Source organism: Macaca fascicularis, chromosome 12, assembly GCF_037993035.2.
Source record: "Macaca fascicularis isolate 582-1 chromosome 12, T2T-MFA8v1.1".
NCBI lineage: Eukaryota > Metazoa > Chordata > Mammalia > Primates > Cercopithecidae > Macaca > Macaca fascicularis.
The window spans coordinates 97,681,161-97,696,158 of record NC_088386.1 but is presented as its reverse complement, the minus strand read 5'-3'; the positions used below and the strand labels follow the sequence as shown (position 1 = coordinate 97,696,158).

Sequence of the window (14,998 nt, the reverse complement as noted above, 5' to 3'; positions counted from 1 at the left end):
TGGAATGCAGCTAGTGCAACATAACTGAATTTTAAATTTAAGTAAATTAAAAGTTAAACAGTCACATGTGGCTAGTGGCTACTGTATTAGACAACATACCTCTAAACCCCTCTAAACATTACTTCCCTTTTTTTTTTTTTTTTTTTTTGTGACGGAGTCTCACTCTGTCTCCCAGGCTGGAGTGCAGTGGCATGATCTCGGCTCACTGCAACCTCTGCCTCCCGGGTTCAAGCGATTCTCATGCCTCAACCTCCTGAGTAGCTGGGACTATAGGCACATGCCACCATGCTCGGCTAAGTTTTTGTATTTTTAGTAGAGACGGGGTTTCGCCATGTTGGCTAGGCTGGTCTTGAACTCCTGACCTCAGGTGATCTGCCCACCTTGTCCTTCCAAAATGCTAGGATTAACAGGTGTGAGCCACCGGGTCCAGCCTGGACATTACTTCCTGCATTAAAGATCTGAGCAGAGAAGCCAGAAGTCTGAGAAAACGTGAATACATACTGCCAGGGGACAAGGGAAGGGGCAGAGGCCATGGGTGCTGTATTGTCAGAAAAGCCAGAGAGGTATTCAGAGAATTCAAGCCTTGCTCAGCCCTAGAAAGAAAGGCTGGTGGGGTGATAGCAGGAGGCTGGTGAACTATCTTCTGCCACGGGACAGGGGCAGCTGCAGCAGCAGCATGGAGTAGTAAGATGGTTCTCAGGTTGAGAGTTGCCATTTACTTTGGAAGCTGATAGTGACATGAAAGAAAGCCACAGGGCAGTGCTGAAATCCACATATCTCTAGATAGAGAGGAGGGAGCCTGACTATACTGTTCAAAAGAACATTTGCACGTCTTGAATGAAGTGATAAACAGCAGTTCCCTAGTACCTGTCTCCAAAATAAAGGGGAGTTTCAGGTTATACAGTGTTTTTGAAAATAAGAGTGGAGGGTGCAGGTGTCCTGGAGAGACCTGTCCCTCCCAGTGAAAGATCCTCTGGTAGTCCACAATTCTATATTCCCTACCTATTTTACTCTTTTGTACCCTGAAATTTACTCGACGTGGAGGCTTTTTAAAGGATATGAACAGTAAGAATGAAGAATTCAAACGACTTTTGGTTAAGTTAAATTCTACCATATTTTCAGGGAAAAACAATGTTCAAGTGTTCAGTCAGGATCTTGGCCAGTGAAACTCTTCCACTTCTCCCCACCTGCAAGAGTGTGTTTTTCTTTGACATTTGAGCTCGTCTCCCCTGTCTCTGATGTTTTCCTCACTGCCCTTTTTGCCTCCTCACTGAAGCAAAAAGAACAGAGCCTCGGCTAATTACTCTCAGATCAAATAATACTGGTTATTGTAATTGGTCATTGTCCGAAAACACTGAGTTCTTCTTAGCCCGGAGGTTGCCTGGCACAGCTTAGTTAGCTAACTATTCCCGGAATGTCTCTATTATCTGTTTTACTTTGCAAAAGAAACTAGGGATTTGTTGAAAGCTGGTAATAAAAGTCTGCCCTGGTCTGAGCCGAGACTGCGTAGAGAGGGCCTGGGAAAGCATGACCCCCATGAATCAAGTTGCCCCCCCTCCAATAGCCACTCAATGATGTTATTTGGTTTCTCTGTGTCAGAGAATAATAAACCCACTAGGTTTTCTTGCAGACCAACATTCCCTGTTCTCAGGGCCTGGGGCATGGCTGAGGGACACAAAACAATTTTAATGACCAAACTCACTGAAAGTAAAATGGTTCATAGAGAAAAACTAACAGACTCGCAGGGGTCTGGGGCTCCCAGAGGCATCTTCCTACAGCTTAGAGCCCCCACATGGAAGTGCTCAGGGGCTGCTGTTCAGTGGACTGAGATCCAGGGAAATGTCTCTCCAATCCTGCTTAACGATCTCTTCCTGAGGTAGTACTCACCTGTTCCAGACAACGTGAAGGCTTCGAGGCGTAGGTAGCGGGAACCATTCTGGGAAGCATACAGAGGGCGTTAAAAAATAAAATCAACCCGAAAACCCTGTTGCCAAATATACTGTTAAAATTCTAAATGCTCTTCTTGGCTTGGTGTAAAAAAAGGATTCAAGCATCAGGTAGGCTACCGTGATTTTTAAAGCTTCATCTCCTGCTGAATGTTTATGATTTGGTGAAAGGTCACTATTATGGGTAGAATTATGTGCTCTCAAAATTCACATGTTGAAGTCCTAACCCCAACTACTTTAGAATATGATCTTATATGGAAATAGGATCGTTGCAGATGTTATTAGTTAAGATGAAAGCACTAGGGTGGGCCCTAATGCAATTTGACTCGCATCCTCCTAAAAAGGCAAAATGTGGACAGAGAAATAGACGTGCATCAGAGAAGGTGAAGTGAAGAGACTCAAGGAGAAGATGACCATCAGCAAGCCAAGGAGAGAGACCTGGATCAAACTCTCCCTCACACCCCTCCCAAGGAGCCAACCCTGCCAACACCTCAATTTCAGACTTCCCAGTCTCCAGAACTGTAAGATGATACATTTCTGTTGCTTAAACCACCAGTCTGAGACTTTGTTACAGCAACTCTAGCAAACTAATACAGTCAACATATTCAGTAAAGTCAGCAAACATTTGTTTAACATATACTGTGTGCAGAGCATGTACCAAGTGCTGGGAAGAATACAAAACAGATCGAAAGAAACCCCACTACTTCTGCAGAGCTTACAATTCATTTGGGAGAACAAGTATATGTGCGTGAAATGTGATGAATAATGAGGCAGTCTTAAAGACTCAAAAGTGGTTAAAAAAAGAAAAAAAAAAAAAACTCAGGGGAGCCAGGCACGGTGGCTCTTGCCTGTAATCCCAGCACTTTGGGAGGCCCAGGCTGGAGGATTAGTTGAGACCAGGAGTTCAAGACCAACCTGGACAACATAGTGAGACCTGTATCTACAACGACAACCGAGCCTGGTGGCATGCGCTTATAGTCCCAGCTACTTGAGAGGGTGAGGTGGGAGGATCACTAACCTGGGAGGTTGAGGCTACAGTGAGCTGTGATTGTGACACTCACTCCAGCCTGGGAGACAGAGCAAGACCCTGTCTCAAAAAAAATTTTGTATGTCACTTGTGGAAAAAATGGAAGTGAATCCTGGCTTGAATATTCCAAAATAGGTGATAATAAAAATTGGAGCACTCTATAACAGTTATATTTGGGTGTATGTGTTTCTATGATTCTTAGTATTGATGCCATTTAACTCAAACAAAAACCATCCTAAAAGGGAATGATTTCTCATTCACTCAAGAAATACTAACTGAATGCTTCTTCCATGTAAGGGCTGTAAGAGGAGCTGCAGGGGAGGCAAGCTGATGGATGCTCTTCATCAAATTTCCTCCATTGTCCACTCCAAATTGAAAAAAGAATATTTCAACTCTCATTCAAAATGGTATTTCTGCCTTATATTTTTCTTAGGCCTGAAATTTAATTATTTTGTTTATTAGTTTGTTTAGAGACAGGATCTCACCCAGGCTGGTGAGTACACTAGCATGATCATGGCTCATTGCATCCTGGAACTCCTGGCTTCAAGTGATTCTCCCATCTCAGCCTCTGGAGTAAAAAAAAAAAAAAAAAAAAAAAATTATTTAGAGATGGGAGTCTCACTTTTCTTTTTGTCCAGGCTGGTCTTGAACTCCTGGCCTCAAGTGTTCCTCCTATCTTAGCCTCCCAAAGTGCTCGGATTACAGGCATGAGCCAATGTTCCCAGCCATTATTTTGGTTTTAGAAATCTCTTCCTCCAGTTCCTATATAAATGGAATAAACCAAGGTTGTTTATCACAACAAAGAATTTAATTATGGTTGGCCAAAAATTAATTTGATAATACTCATGTGTTCACATTGGTGTGCACATAGATCTGGAAGGCTACTCACTAGATAGTGGTGGTGGTTACAGGGGCTTACCTTTTTTCCTTTGTTGCCCATTTTCTCAAACATTTTTGAAATAAAGCATATACAATATTATTTTGCAATTTCAAAAGGAACTTCAATGAAAATTTGAATTTATAGTGCTAAGAGTTGTAGAGTGAAAGGAGTGATCAAAGTGACTTCAACTGAGTTTTCAAGGGCAGGTGCAATCAAATGTGAACCTCTCTGCTGGCATTTTATAGTCCCAGGTGGGCACTAAGGGAAGTACTTGTCTAGGTTATTTACTCTCTGTTCAGTATTATTTTGCCTAAGTTCAAAATAACCAGTAAAGATAAGAATATCTGGCATTTGTTTAGTATGTTTCTCTTCAAACCACTTTCTGCTGCCTATTTACAGCTCTTCCCTGGCCAAACAAAATCAAAATATTTCCTCATTCAGTCATTTCCCAGTTTCAATCAACAAAATGAAATCCATTTCCATCCTTTCCCATTTTCCATTTTTCCCTTCTGAGAGGTCTATGTGCTGTGTTTTTGGCCTTCAATATTTTAATACTCTTTCTAACTTGAGTGGTGTTCTGTGGCATGTGGGTTGGGGGTTAGCTGACTTAGGGTTTGAATATGGACCCTGCTGCTTCAGTTTTGCTGAGACCTCATTTAAGATACTTTGACCATCCATGGCAACCCTCAGTTTTCTTTCTTTTTTTTTCTGATTTTTTAAAATTTAATTTTTTTTTATTATTGTACTTTAAGTTCTAGGGTACATGTGCACAACGTGCAGGTTTGTTACATACATATACATGTGCCATGTTGGTTTGCTGCACCCATTAACTCGTCATTTACATTAGGTATTTATCCTAATGCTATCCCTCCCCTTGCCCCCCACCCCACAATAGGCCCCAGGGTGTGATGTTCCCCGCCCTGTGTCCAAGTGTTCTCATTGTTCAATTCCCACCTATGAGTGAGAACATGCGGTGTTTGGTTTTCTGTCTTTGCGATAGTTTGCTCAGAATGATGGTTTCCAGCTGCATCCATGTCCCTTGCAAAGGACATGAACTCATCCTTTTTTATGGCTGCATAGTATTCCATGGTGTATATGCGCCACATTTTCTTAATCCAGTCTATCATTGATGGACATTTGGGTTGGTTCCAAGTCTTTGCTATTGTGAATAGTGTCACAATAAACAATATGTGTGCATGTGTCTTTATAGTAGCATGATTTACAGTCCTTTGGGTATAGACCCAGTAATGGGATGGCTGGGTCAAATGGTATTTCTAGTTCTAGATCCTTGAGGAATCCCCACACTGTCTTTCACAATGGTTGAACTAGTTTACAGTCCCACCAACAGTGTAAAAGTGTTCCTATTTCTCCACATCCTCTCCAGCATTTGTTGTTTCCTGACTTTTTAATGATTGCCATTCTAACTGGTGTGAGATGGTGTCTGTGGTTTTGATTTGCATTTCTCTGATGGCCAGTGATGACGAACATTTTTTCATGTGTCTGTTGACTGTATGAATGTCTTTTTTTAGAAGTGTCTGTTCATATCCTTTGCCCACTTTTTGATGGGGTTGTTTGATTTTTTCTTGTATATTTGTTTAAGTTCTTTGTAGATTCTGGATATTAGCCCTTTGTCAGATGGGTAGATTGCAAAAATTTTCTCCCATTCTGTAGGGGCAACCCTCCATTTTCTCAATGCAAATCGAAGGTGGTATTCACCTCTCAAGGATCCTGAAGCGAACCAGTGAAATAATGAGTGCAAAATGCCTGCTCTGGACCATTAAACAAAATAAATCCTATTTGCTTTTCCTCCCTCTTTCCCTTTCTTTGAAAAGTTATGGGCAGTATAAACAATGCGTGGCCAGGCACTTGGATCCAGGACCTGGGTAAACCCACACAATGCCTCTGACCAGCTGTGTCATCTGAAGATATTCCTTAACCTCACTGGGCCTCAGTTTTCCCACCTGTAGAAGGGGGATAGTAATAGTTCCTACTGCATAGGGTTGTGAAACTAGGATAGTAAATGTAATATAAATATTTCTTCACTCTTTGTCTCTTCTTTTCCTGCTTCTCTCCCTTTCTGATATAACATCCCCCTCTCTCCCACTCAGGTATTTCTGCCTTATTGTTAGTTCTCCTTGGAAACCTTCTCTAAATATCTTCTACTAAAATTCTAACTTGCTCCAAGCTCCAGTTCCTCTAAGTCTGACTTGATTTCTTCTGAGTCCTCAATGTGGGTCAGTGGTGTGTTTCTTAGCTTGGTAGTATGGTAACATGAACACAAATCCAAGCTCAAGTCTCCTTTTTGCCACTTACAAGCTTTGAGACTTTAGGGAAATTGCTTAGCCTCTCTGGTTAAATAATTGAGAAGTTTCCAAATCTGTAAAATGGGAATCATTTTCCAGTTGCTGGGAAAATTACAAAAGATTAAGCACGTGGCCTGTAGTAGGGCCTCAGTAAGTGTTAATCTCATTCCTTTTCTTCTTTTGGTTTTGACCTCTCATTTTGGAGAGGTAGGTTCTCAAGGGGAGCTGCATACTGGCATTGCCTGGAAACCTTTACGAGAAAGGAAGCCCTGAGGTTTGATTCAACTAGCCTGGGAAGGGTCCAGACATTGGTTACTTATTGTACTGTTATTATGAGTTTCTTTTGGTTTTTGAAAGACGTTCTCATTCTGTTGCCCAGGCTAGAGTGCAATGGCATGAGCATGATCATGGCTCACTGCATCCTTGACCTCCCGTTCTCAAGCCATTCTCCTACCTCGGCCTCCTGAGTAGTTGGAACCATAAATGCACACCACCACTTCTGGCTAATTTTTAAAAATGTTTGTAGAGATGGGGTCTCCCTATGTTGCCCAGGATGGTCTCATACTCAGGTATCCAGCAATCCTCCAGCCCCAGCCTCCCAAAGTGTTAGGATTACAGGCATAAGCCACTATGCCTGGCCTGTTATTATGTCTTCAATGGTTCAATGGTCTCCAGAATTTTCCAGTGAGGAGCTAAAACAGAGGATCTTTGGTCTAGCAAAGAGGGCAGGGTCTATCACTCACCAGCAACTCAACACACACTTCTCTGAGGCTCATTTCCTCATCTGTAACAACTCAAATGAGGTTGTTGTAAGAATTTAATTAATCAATGTATATAAACATTGCAGAACATAGTGTCTGACACATACTTAATATGTTTGTTCAGGGATGTGAGAGAGGAAGCACTACAAGGGAAAATTCAGTTCTCATAAATTCTGCCAGAAAAGGATGACCTGTAATAGTTGCCCCAGGACCCCAGGAGTAACAACATTTTGTACTTGAGTCCATGCTTGGGGTAGACGGATTGTACTGACGCCCCTCCACCTCTATTTTGTAGCTACATTAGCTGAGACAGGAATGGATGTGTCCAGGGTCAGTCAGGGAGCTGCTATTAAGTAGAAGCAAAGCACGACGCCTATTTGTGGCCTGCCCTCCCACTCAGGCAGATAACCTGAGGCTGAATGACCTTGCCTCTCTCCCATTGATTTTTCCCAGTAGGTATGCTGCGAGCGATCAGTGAGAGAATGATCCACAAACAGATAGGCATTTCACACAGCACCATTTCAAGAGGAGTCTGGTTTCTCTGGCTTCAATAGCCTCTAAAAATAATAGGTCTGGAGGTAGCTTGTTTCCCTTCTCCTTCCAAAGACGAGAGTAAATCATTAGACCCGATTTTTCTCCTTATCCCTCTGCAGTTCTCTCTAAAAAGAGTTCTCATCTGAGTTCAATTGGAATTCGAGGCAGGAAAAGCAAAGTTGCAAAAGGAAAGTAATAAAGCAGAACATTTACGTTTCCAAACTAAGTGGAGTGAAATTAAAATGAGGGCAGAACTTTTGCTACCATAGTAAAAATAGTCCATTTTTCATAAATATTTAATAAAGCTCATTTCACAACAGAATTCAAGTCTGGTAACCTTAGTCAACAGAGATTTGTTGATTGATTGGTAAAACATCGCTGCACCATTTTGAGTCTTAGCTCAAGGTAAAACATTTTCTAGTTACTATAGTCTTGCCACAATCACCCTAAGGTTATCTTATAGTGCTGTCTACTGAACTACACCTCTGGAATTTCCTGAATACAATGCATTCTTGAGATACCGTATATTTAAATAGTTGATAATGTTGTTAGCCTTATTTCACTATCTTAAGCAGTAACTTGAAAACTGCACTGCCAAAATCTGTAACTCTTTTTCTCCTACCTGCCCTTCACCCTCACCCCAAACACACACACACTCATTCATGGCCTCACAACTGTTTGCTTCACTCTTTCTCAGGTAACTGGCTTGGAAGTTTCCCTAGTCTTTGGCTCAAGGCTTCCCAAGCTTTTTCTTTCTTTCTTTCTTTCTTTTCTTTTTTTTTTTGAGATGGAATATTGCTCTGTCTCCGAGGCTGGAGTGCAGTGGCACGATCTTGGCTCACTGCAACCTCTGCCTCCCGGGTTCAAGAGATTCTCTTGCCTCAGTCCCAGTCAGTAGCTGGGACTATAGGCACACTCCACCATGCCTGGCTAATTTTTGTATTTTTACTAGAGACGGGGTTTCATCATGTTGGCCAGGCTGGTCTTGAACTCCTGACCTACAGTGATCCACCCGCCTCAGCCTCCCAAAATGCTGGGATTACAGGTGTGAGCCACCGCACCTGTTCCTTCCCAAGCTTTAGAGTCCCCTTTGAGCATCATCAGGATGCTCTAAAAGCTGATGTCCTCATTGAGGGTACTCCTTGGCATTGTTCAACCTTGGCCCTCCAACTCATATTTGTAGTGTATTACTTTTCTAATTGTGAATCAAAACTTTCTGCGGATTCTGAGAAAATATCCCTCTGCCAAAGCCTGTGCCTGAGGTCTCTGTAAAGGAAGGAGAGACCAGGCCTTGCTCCTGGTGGATGGAGAAGGTGGAGGGAATGGGCATAGTCAGGACTCTCCCCTCTCTCAGAGGCAGGACCATGATTGAATTCTGTCTACCACAACAAATGATTTTTGACCTATGGTTTGATCATGCTTTTCAGTGAGTGTTGTATTTAATGATGCATCATTTGACACTGACCACTCCCTGTAGTCCCTACACATAGTAAAGGGCCACCACATGCAGTCATTGAGCTCAGCATTGAGAATACACAGGCATGGAACCCAGCCCTCCTCCAGTGAGTGCTGGCCATATGATTTCCACGGTATTGCTAGGATTACCTACTGGTCTCCTTTAGCTCCTGTGGCTGTTCCTTCTCAGCTTCTAAAGACTCCCTTCCCTCTACCTAGTCCTATAGTACTGGCCCCACAGGGTTCCCTCCTCCTTTCTTTTTTCTCTACACACTTTCCTTTGGGCAACTGAATTCACACCTGAGGCTTTAAATACCGATTTAAGCACATGACTTCTCCTGTATTTCTAGGCTGGACTTCTGTACTCACAGTTTATATTTCTACTTGCTTTTTAGATATCTCCATTTTGTGGTTCCACAGATATCTTAATCTCAAAAGGTTAAAACCTTATACTTATTACTCTCTCTATAAATCTCTTCCTTCCCCCTTTTGTTTCCTTTGAATAAAATAGCAGGGGTGGCCGGGTGCAGTGGCTCATGCCTGTAATCCTGGCACTTTTGAAGGCCAAGCCCACGTCTCTTTCTTTAAAAACCATCCCTAGGGCAGGCATGGTGGCTCATGCCTATAATCCCAGCACTTTGGAAGACCGAGGTGGGTGGATCACTTGAGGTCAGGAGTTTGAGACCAGCCTGACCAACATGGTGAAACCCCCGTCACTACTAAAAATACAAAAATTAGCTGGGCATGGGGCTGCACGCCTGTTATCCCAGCTACTTGCGAGGCTGAGGCACGAGAATCGCTTGAACCCTGGAAGTGGAGGTTGCAGTGAGCCAAGATCGCGCCACTGTACTCCAGCCTGGGTGACAGAGTGAGACTTCATCTCAAAAAAAATAAATAAATAAAACCATCCCTAAATTCCCCAAATTAAGAAGGCCGTTTCCCTAGTTCCTTCTTTTCTTTTATTTTCCTATTCTTTCTTGTCATGTCACTGCCAAGTCCAAGATTTCCCTAGTTTCTTAAAGATACCCAGGCAATGCTGCTGTAGTATACTTCCCACATTGTATTATTTATTTATTTCCCCCTCTAGACTATATTCCTTGAAGGCAGGTACCAGTGTCATATTTATTTTTTACTCTCTCAGTCCCTAGTACCTAGCATTCAACACGTATTTGCTGAATAAATAAGAAGTAGATGGTTGGATGAAAAATAAAAATGAAATAAATATATTAAAACTTATTTTTAAAATGTTAAAGTAACTCAAGTGAGCCCACTTGTGTACCTGGCTCTGTGTGTGTGTATATTTTTTTGTTTGTTTTTTTTTCTGAGATGGAGTCTCACTCTGTTGCCCAGGCTGGAGTGCAGTGGCATGATCTTTGCTCACTGCAGCCTCTGCCTCCTGGGTTCAAGTGATTCTCCTGCCTCAACCTCCCGAGTAGCTGGGATTACAGGCGCCCACCACCACACCTGGCTAATTTTTGTATTTTTAGTAGAGATGAGGTTTCACCATGTTGGCCAGGCTGATCTCAAACTCCTGACCTCAAGTGATCCTGCCTCGGCCTCCCAAAGTGCTGGGATTACAGGATTGAGCCACCACACCCGGCCCCAGCTCTGTGTTTTACAGAGCTTGACGGTGCAAGGCACTGGCCATAAACATGGAGAAGGAGGCTCTGGTCTGAGCCATTTACATGGTATTTGGCACCTTGAGGCCTCTTTTATTCTTCAACTTGGAAGGAACATGGCAGAGTTTTACTTTACTTTTATTTCTTTTTAACATTAAAATTTATTTTTTTAATTAATAAATTAAAATTGTATATATTCTTGGGGTTTTACTTTAGAAAAAATACTTTTTACCCGCTTTTACTCACTTGCAATTTTTCCTAATCTTAATTACTTTAAGATAGATAATCTACTCCCCCCAATAAAAACTAATAATTGACATCAAATAAATTAAAGATGAGAAAACTAAAAATAAATGTAGAAACTAGAAGCAACCATTAATGAAGATCAAAGTGGCTGTGTATCTAAATTAATTTCACTGACTGATTTGGGGGACGGGTTAATAAAGATGTTAATAGTAACTCCCCAGGAGCTTTCGGCAGCGCTCCAGAAGTGAGACAGTAATGAGCCCAATCGAGGTTCATAGATTCAGTGAACGCCAGTGGCTTCATTAGCTATAGAGAGGGAGGCTGCTGGAGTCCCAGGGTAGGAACTCCATTCAGATTACACTCCTGAAATATGTCGCCAGGCTCACAGATTCTAAAATCAAGTCTGGGTGGAAAGACATAATCATTTGGAAATGAACCTGCAAAAGTTTATGGCCAGTCCCCAGTCTAGGGCACTGTTTTAATTACCAAATCATTATATCTGCCCTTTGATAGTTAAGGTAAAGTGGAATACTGCTATGACCCCCTTGGAGTCCAACAGGTGTGGATATTTTGGGTCACCCCTTTCCTGGTTTGGTGACCCTGGGCAAGTCACATACCTCTCTCAAAGCCTCAGCTCTCTCATCAATAAAGTAGGGATTACAACATTGTCTCTATCTGATAGGGCTGTTGTGAATCAAAGTAAAATAAAATATGTAAAGTGTCTAGCTCATAGTTAGTCCTCAATAAATCATAATTATTATTACCATTAATAAGGTGAATAATAACTTACATGTTCTTCTTTGCAAAGCAGACAATGAGAATTATTTAGAGTCCAAGAGGGTGCGACTGGAACTAGAACTCAGGTTTTCTAACTCTTAGTCATTGATTTCATTTCACAAATATCTACTGACTACTTATTATGTGCCAGGTAGGGGGCTTGTGTAGAATACTAGAAGCACTAGAAGTGGGCAGGTGTGCTCTGTAGAAAACTTCAGCACTCTTTCCACTATAGCATGTTTGGGTGAAATTAACAATGGTAACACTAATGTTGTCTGTGATTTAGTAGCCCTTACTAGATACCCATTATGTAGCATGTAGATGACAAGGATTCTCCCGGGGAAAGGCACTGTGGGCATAGAGTGGGCAGACATATCACTGCAGTCCAGGTGCGGGGAGCAGAATGGACCCATCACCAAATAAGAACAGCCTTAACAGGTGCACAACTGACTTAGGTAGGTGTTTGAAAACTGAGAGTCAGCTCTTAGGATGTGTGGATTCAGGCAAGGTTTAGGCCATGCAAGTAAAAGCAAAAGTCAGTTCTGGTGCCTGGAGGTATGTCTGACCTCTAGAAGGAAGCCAAGATTTCTAAGGGAGCAGAGATAGCATCTGTTCTCACACACCTGTCACTGGGTCTGAACCACTGGCAAGTCACTGAGCAGCTGAACTTCCACACTGTGTACAAAACTGAATGGGGGCGGTGGCTCACACCTGTAATCCCAGCACTTTGGGAGACTGAGGCAGGCAGATCACTTGAGGTCAGGAGTTCAAGACCAGCCTGGCCAACATGGTGAAACCCTGTCTCTACTAAAAATACAAAAATTAGCTGGGTTCGGTGGTGTGTGCCTGTATTCCCACCTACTCGGGAGGCTGAAGCAGGAGAACTGCTTGAACCTGGGAGGCGGAGGTTACAGTGAGCTGAGATCATGCCACTGCATTCCAGCCTGGGTGACAAGCGAGACTTCATCTCAAAAAACAAAAAACAAACAAACAGAAAAACCAAAACCCAAAACCGAATGGGAACTAACTTTCATTGAGCACCTACTAAAAGTTAGGCACTATAGCAGATGCAATTCAATATCATTTATTTTTCAGACTCATCCTGCAAAATGAGACAGAGGGATACAATATGATTAATGAAAGGAGAACAAGGTTTGGATGCAGATTTCACCCATTTCCAATAAGTAAACGCCTCTGTGTGAGCCTAGGAGAAAGCCTCTGTTTGCTCATCTGTAGAATTGGGCTACTCCATCCAGCATTGATCTTGGCAGGCAGTAATAGGGATTAGCAATTGTGTATGTTCTGTGTCTGGCACACAGGAAACACTTTTACAATGATAGGATTTCTCCCATTTTGCAGATTAGGGAACTAGGAAATAAGTAACTTCGTCAAGTTACCCCAGATAGTAAAAGGGGGAGCTTGGACCTACAGTTCCATATGAATTGATGCCCACAGTTAAAGCCTCTCTTATCAATCAATATCTTTCCCCTCAGTTCAACCCACTGAATAACTCCCTTGGCTAACAGTTCATGCAACCAAGCTGATGCCGACCCAGATGCAGACCTTAGCTTGTGTTCACAGCAAACACAGAGACTTGCTTAGAACCCTTTGAGCCCAAAGCAGAATAGCTCTTTATCATCCCAGTGGGGACAAGGATCATTTTAATCATCGTCTGTCCCATAGTGGTTTCAGGTGCAGTGAAGCTCTCACACTGGATTTAAGGTCAAAATAAGACATTCCGAGAACAAGGCTGCATTGCTGCAGTACAATGCTGTCGGATGTCAGTATGCCATCCATGCTGTTTCTTGCTTCCACCTGGTGGTCAGAAGTTGATAAAGCAAGCATACTGAAAAACAACTGGGCGTCCCTTGGCCTGTCGCTTATGGTACATCTGATTCTGGTTCCTGCAGGGCTTTTAGTACCGCTTTCCTGCCTTTTGATTTTCATTACGTTCTTCTAGTGGAAAAACTTCCCACGTGCAGTGTTCTTTCCTGGGACTAAAAGAACCAGGATAATCCCGGATGCTTCCCTGCGGCTGAGCTCATGTCACAAATCAGGCATGATTTTCAGCAGATATTTCTTTAAAAGTTTGAAGGCCTCTGTGGACTCTATTCCGTTCTCTATGGGAACAAGCATCAAAGAGACAGGAATAAAATGCTTTGCACGCACATCAGGAACTAATTGCCAATTTGGCAAATGCATTGACTAATGTCATGCACTGTTATTTCTAAATCCTCTCCTGTCCTTGACCCCCAGTATCTAGATGTAAACTTGGAACCATTAGTGGAGAAGGATAAAGTCTTCTGGTGCCTCAAATGGAATTGAGAGGGATTTAAACTCAGCGCTTTTGAGTGTGGTGAAATGAACCCAGCAGTACATTAATGCTAGGATTTGAGCTCACACAGCGTGAGCGCTTTCAAAAACCGTGTTTAAGGAAGCAAACAGAGCTATGACAGACCCTTTCAGTGGAGCAAAAGGAGTTGGATGAAACAATCAATGACACATTAAAAACCACAACTGGGCTGCAATCATGTAGGCAGGAAAAAAAGTTTCTCTTTATCGCAGGATCTTTGCATCTAATGAGATGGTGACTGGACAACCTCCAGAGGAGTAAGGCCTCCGTTTACTTTAGTTGAGAAATGTCTAAATATTTAGTTGATTCTCTTAAAAGCCCTACACGATTCTGTAGCAAACTGGTCTCTAAGGTATGATCTTATCAGCTCTGCATTGCTATTGGAACATCTATTTAAAGGGAATTTGAAAAAGAAAAAGCAGAAAATATTATTAAAAATACAAATGCTAACTTTTTCTCTCTCAAAATTAACTATTTTTAATACCCTTCAGATACTTAGTTTAGGACCAATACCTTTCCAGTTACTACTTTCTCTTAATTGGTTCTAAATTGAGAGAACCCTCGACTGGGCTCCCAGCTGGGCTCCCTCAAATTGTACTGGTTGAATTGAAAGTTTAGGGGTGCTTATGACTACTTTGAATGAACTGGGAAGGAATGGAAATCTCATTCAGAATGCTTCTTGTATATTCTTCATTTCTATTGGTTCTCATAGTGAAACCTACACTGTATGGTTTGGCATAGCCACTGCTCAGTGCTTGTGTCTCCATAGGGAAGTGGCTCCTGAGTGCATTTTCGTGGGAGTGGTAGGGAGAGCTAAGAAGGCTAAAGGAACTTTGTAAAAATGTCTCTAGGGGGTCGCCATTTGAATGCACAGTACTGTCTTCTACTAGCAGATTTTAGCTAAGACCAGCATTCAATTTGCTCTAAGTTTCTGGGATCTTCAGCGCCACAACTCCTGTCCATTCTAGCTATGGCATCCACTGGGGCTTTAAACTCTTCCAACTTTCTGAGTGCAGAATCTCCTCCAGCTTGCAGTTCTTTACTATTGCTTCCTGTGGAGTATTATTAAGGCTCACCAAACTCTCCCCTCCCCCACT

The 14,998-nt window shown here is 42.4% G+C and overlaps 1 protein-coding gene across 2 annotated transcripts in view; it reads right to left on the bottom strand.

Annotated features, from left to right (window-relative positions):
- The window catches only part of CDK15 (cyclin dependent kinase 15), a 91,818-nt gene that overhangs the window by 22,062 nt on the left and 54,758 nt on the right, over positions 1-14,998 (bottom strand). For both annotated transcript variants that reach the window (XM_005573940.5, XM_005573941.5), the window contains exon 11: positions 1,888-1,936. In XM_005573940.5, the coding sequence (XP_005573997.3) occupies positions 1,888-1,936 (49 nt within the window). The remainder of the gene's footprint in view (positions 1-1,887; positions 1,937-14,998) is intronic.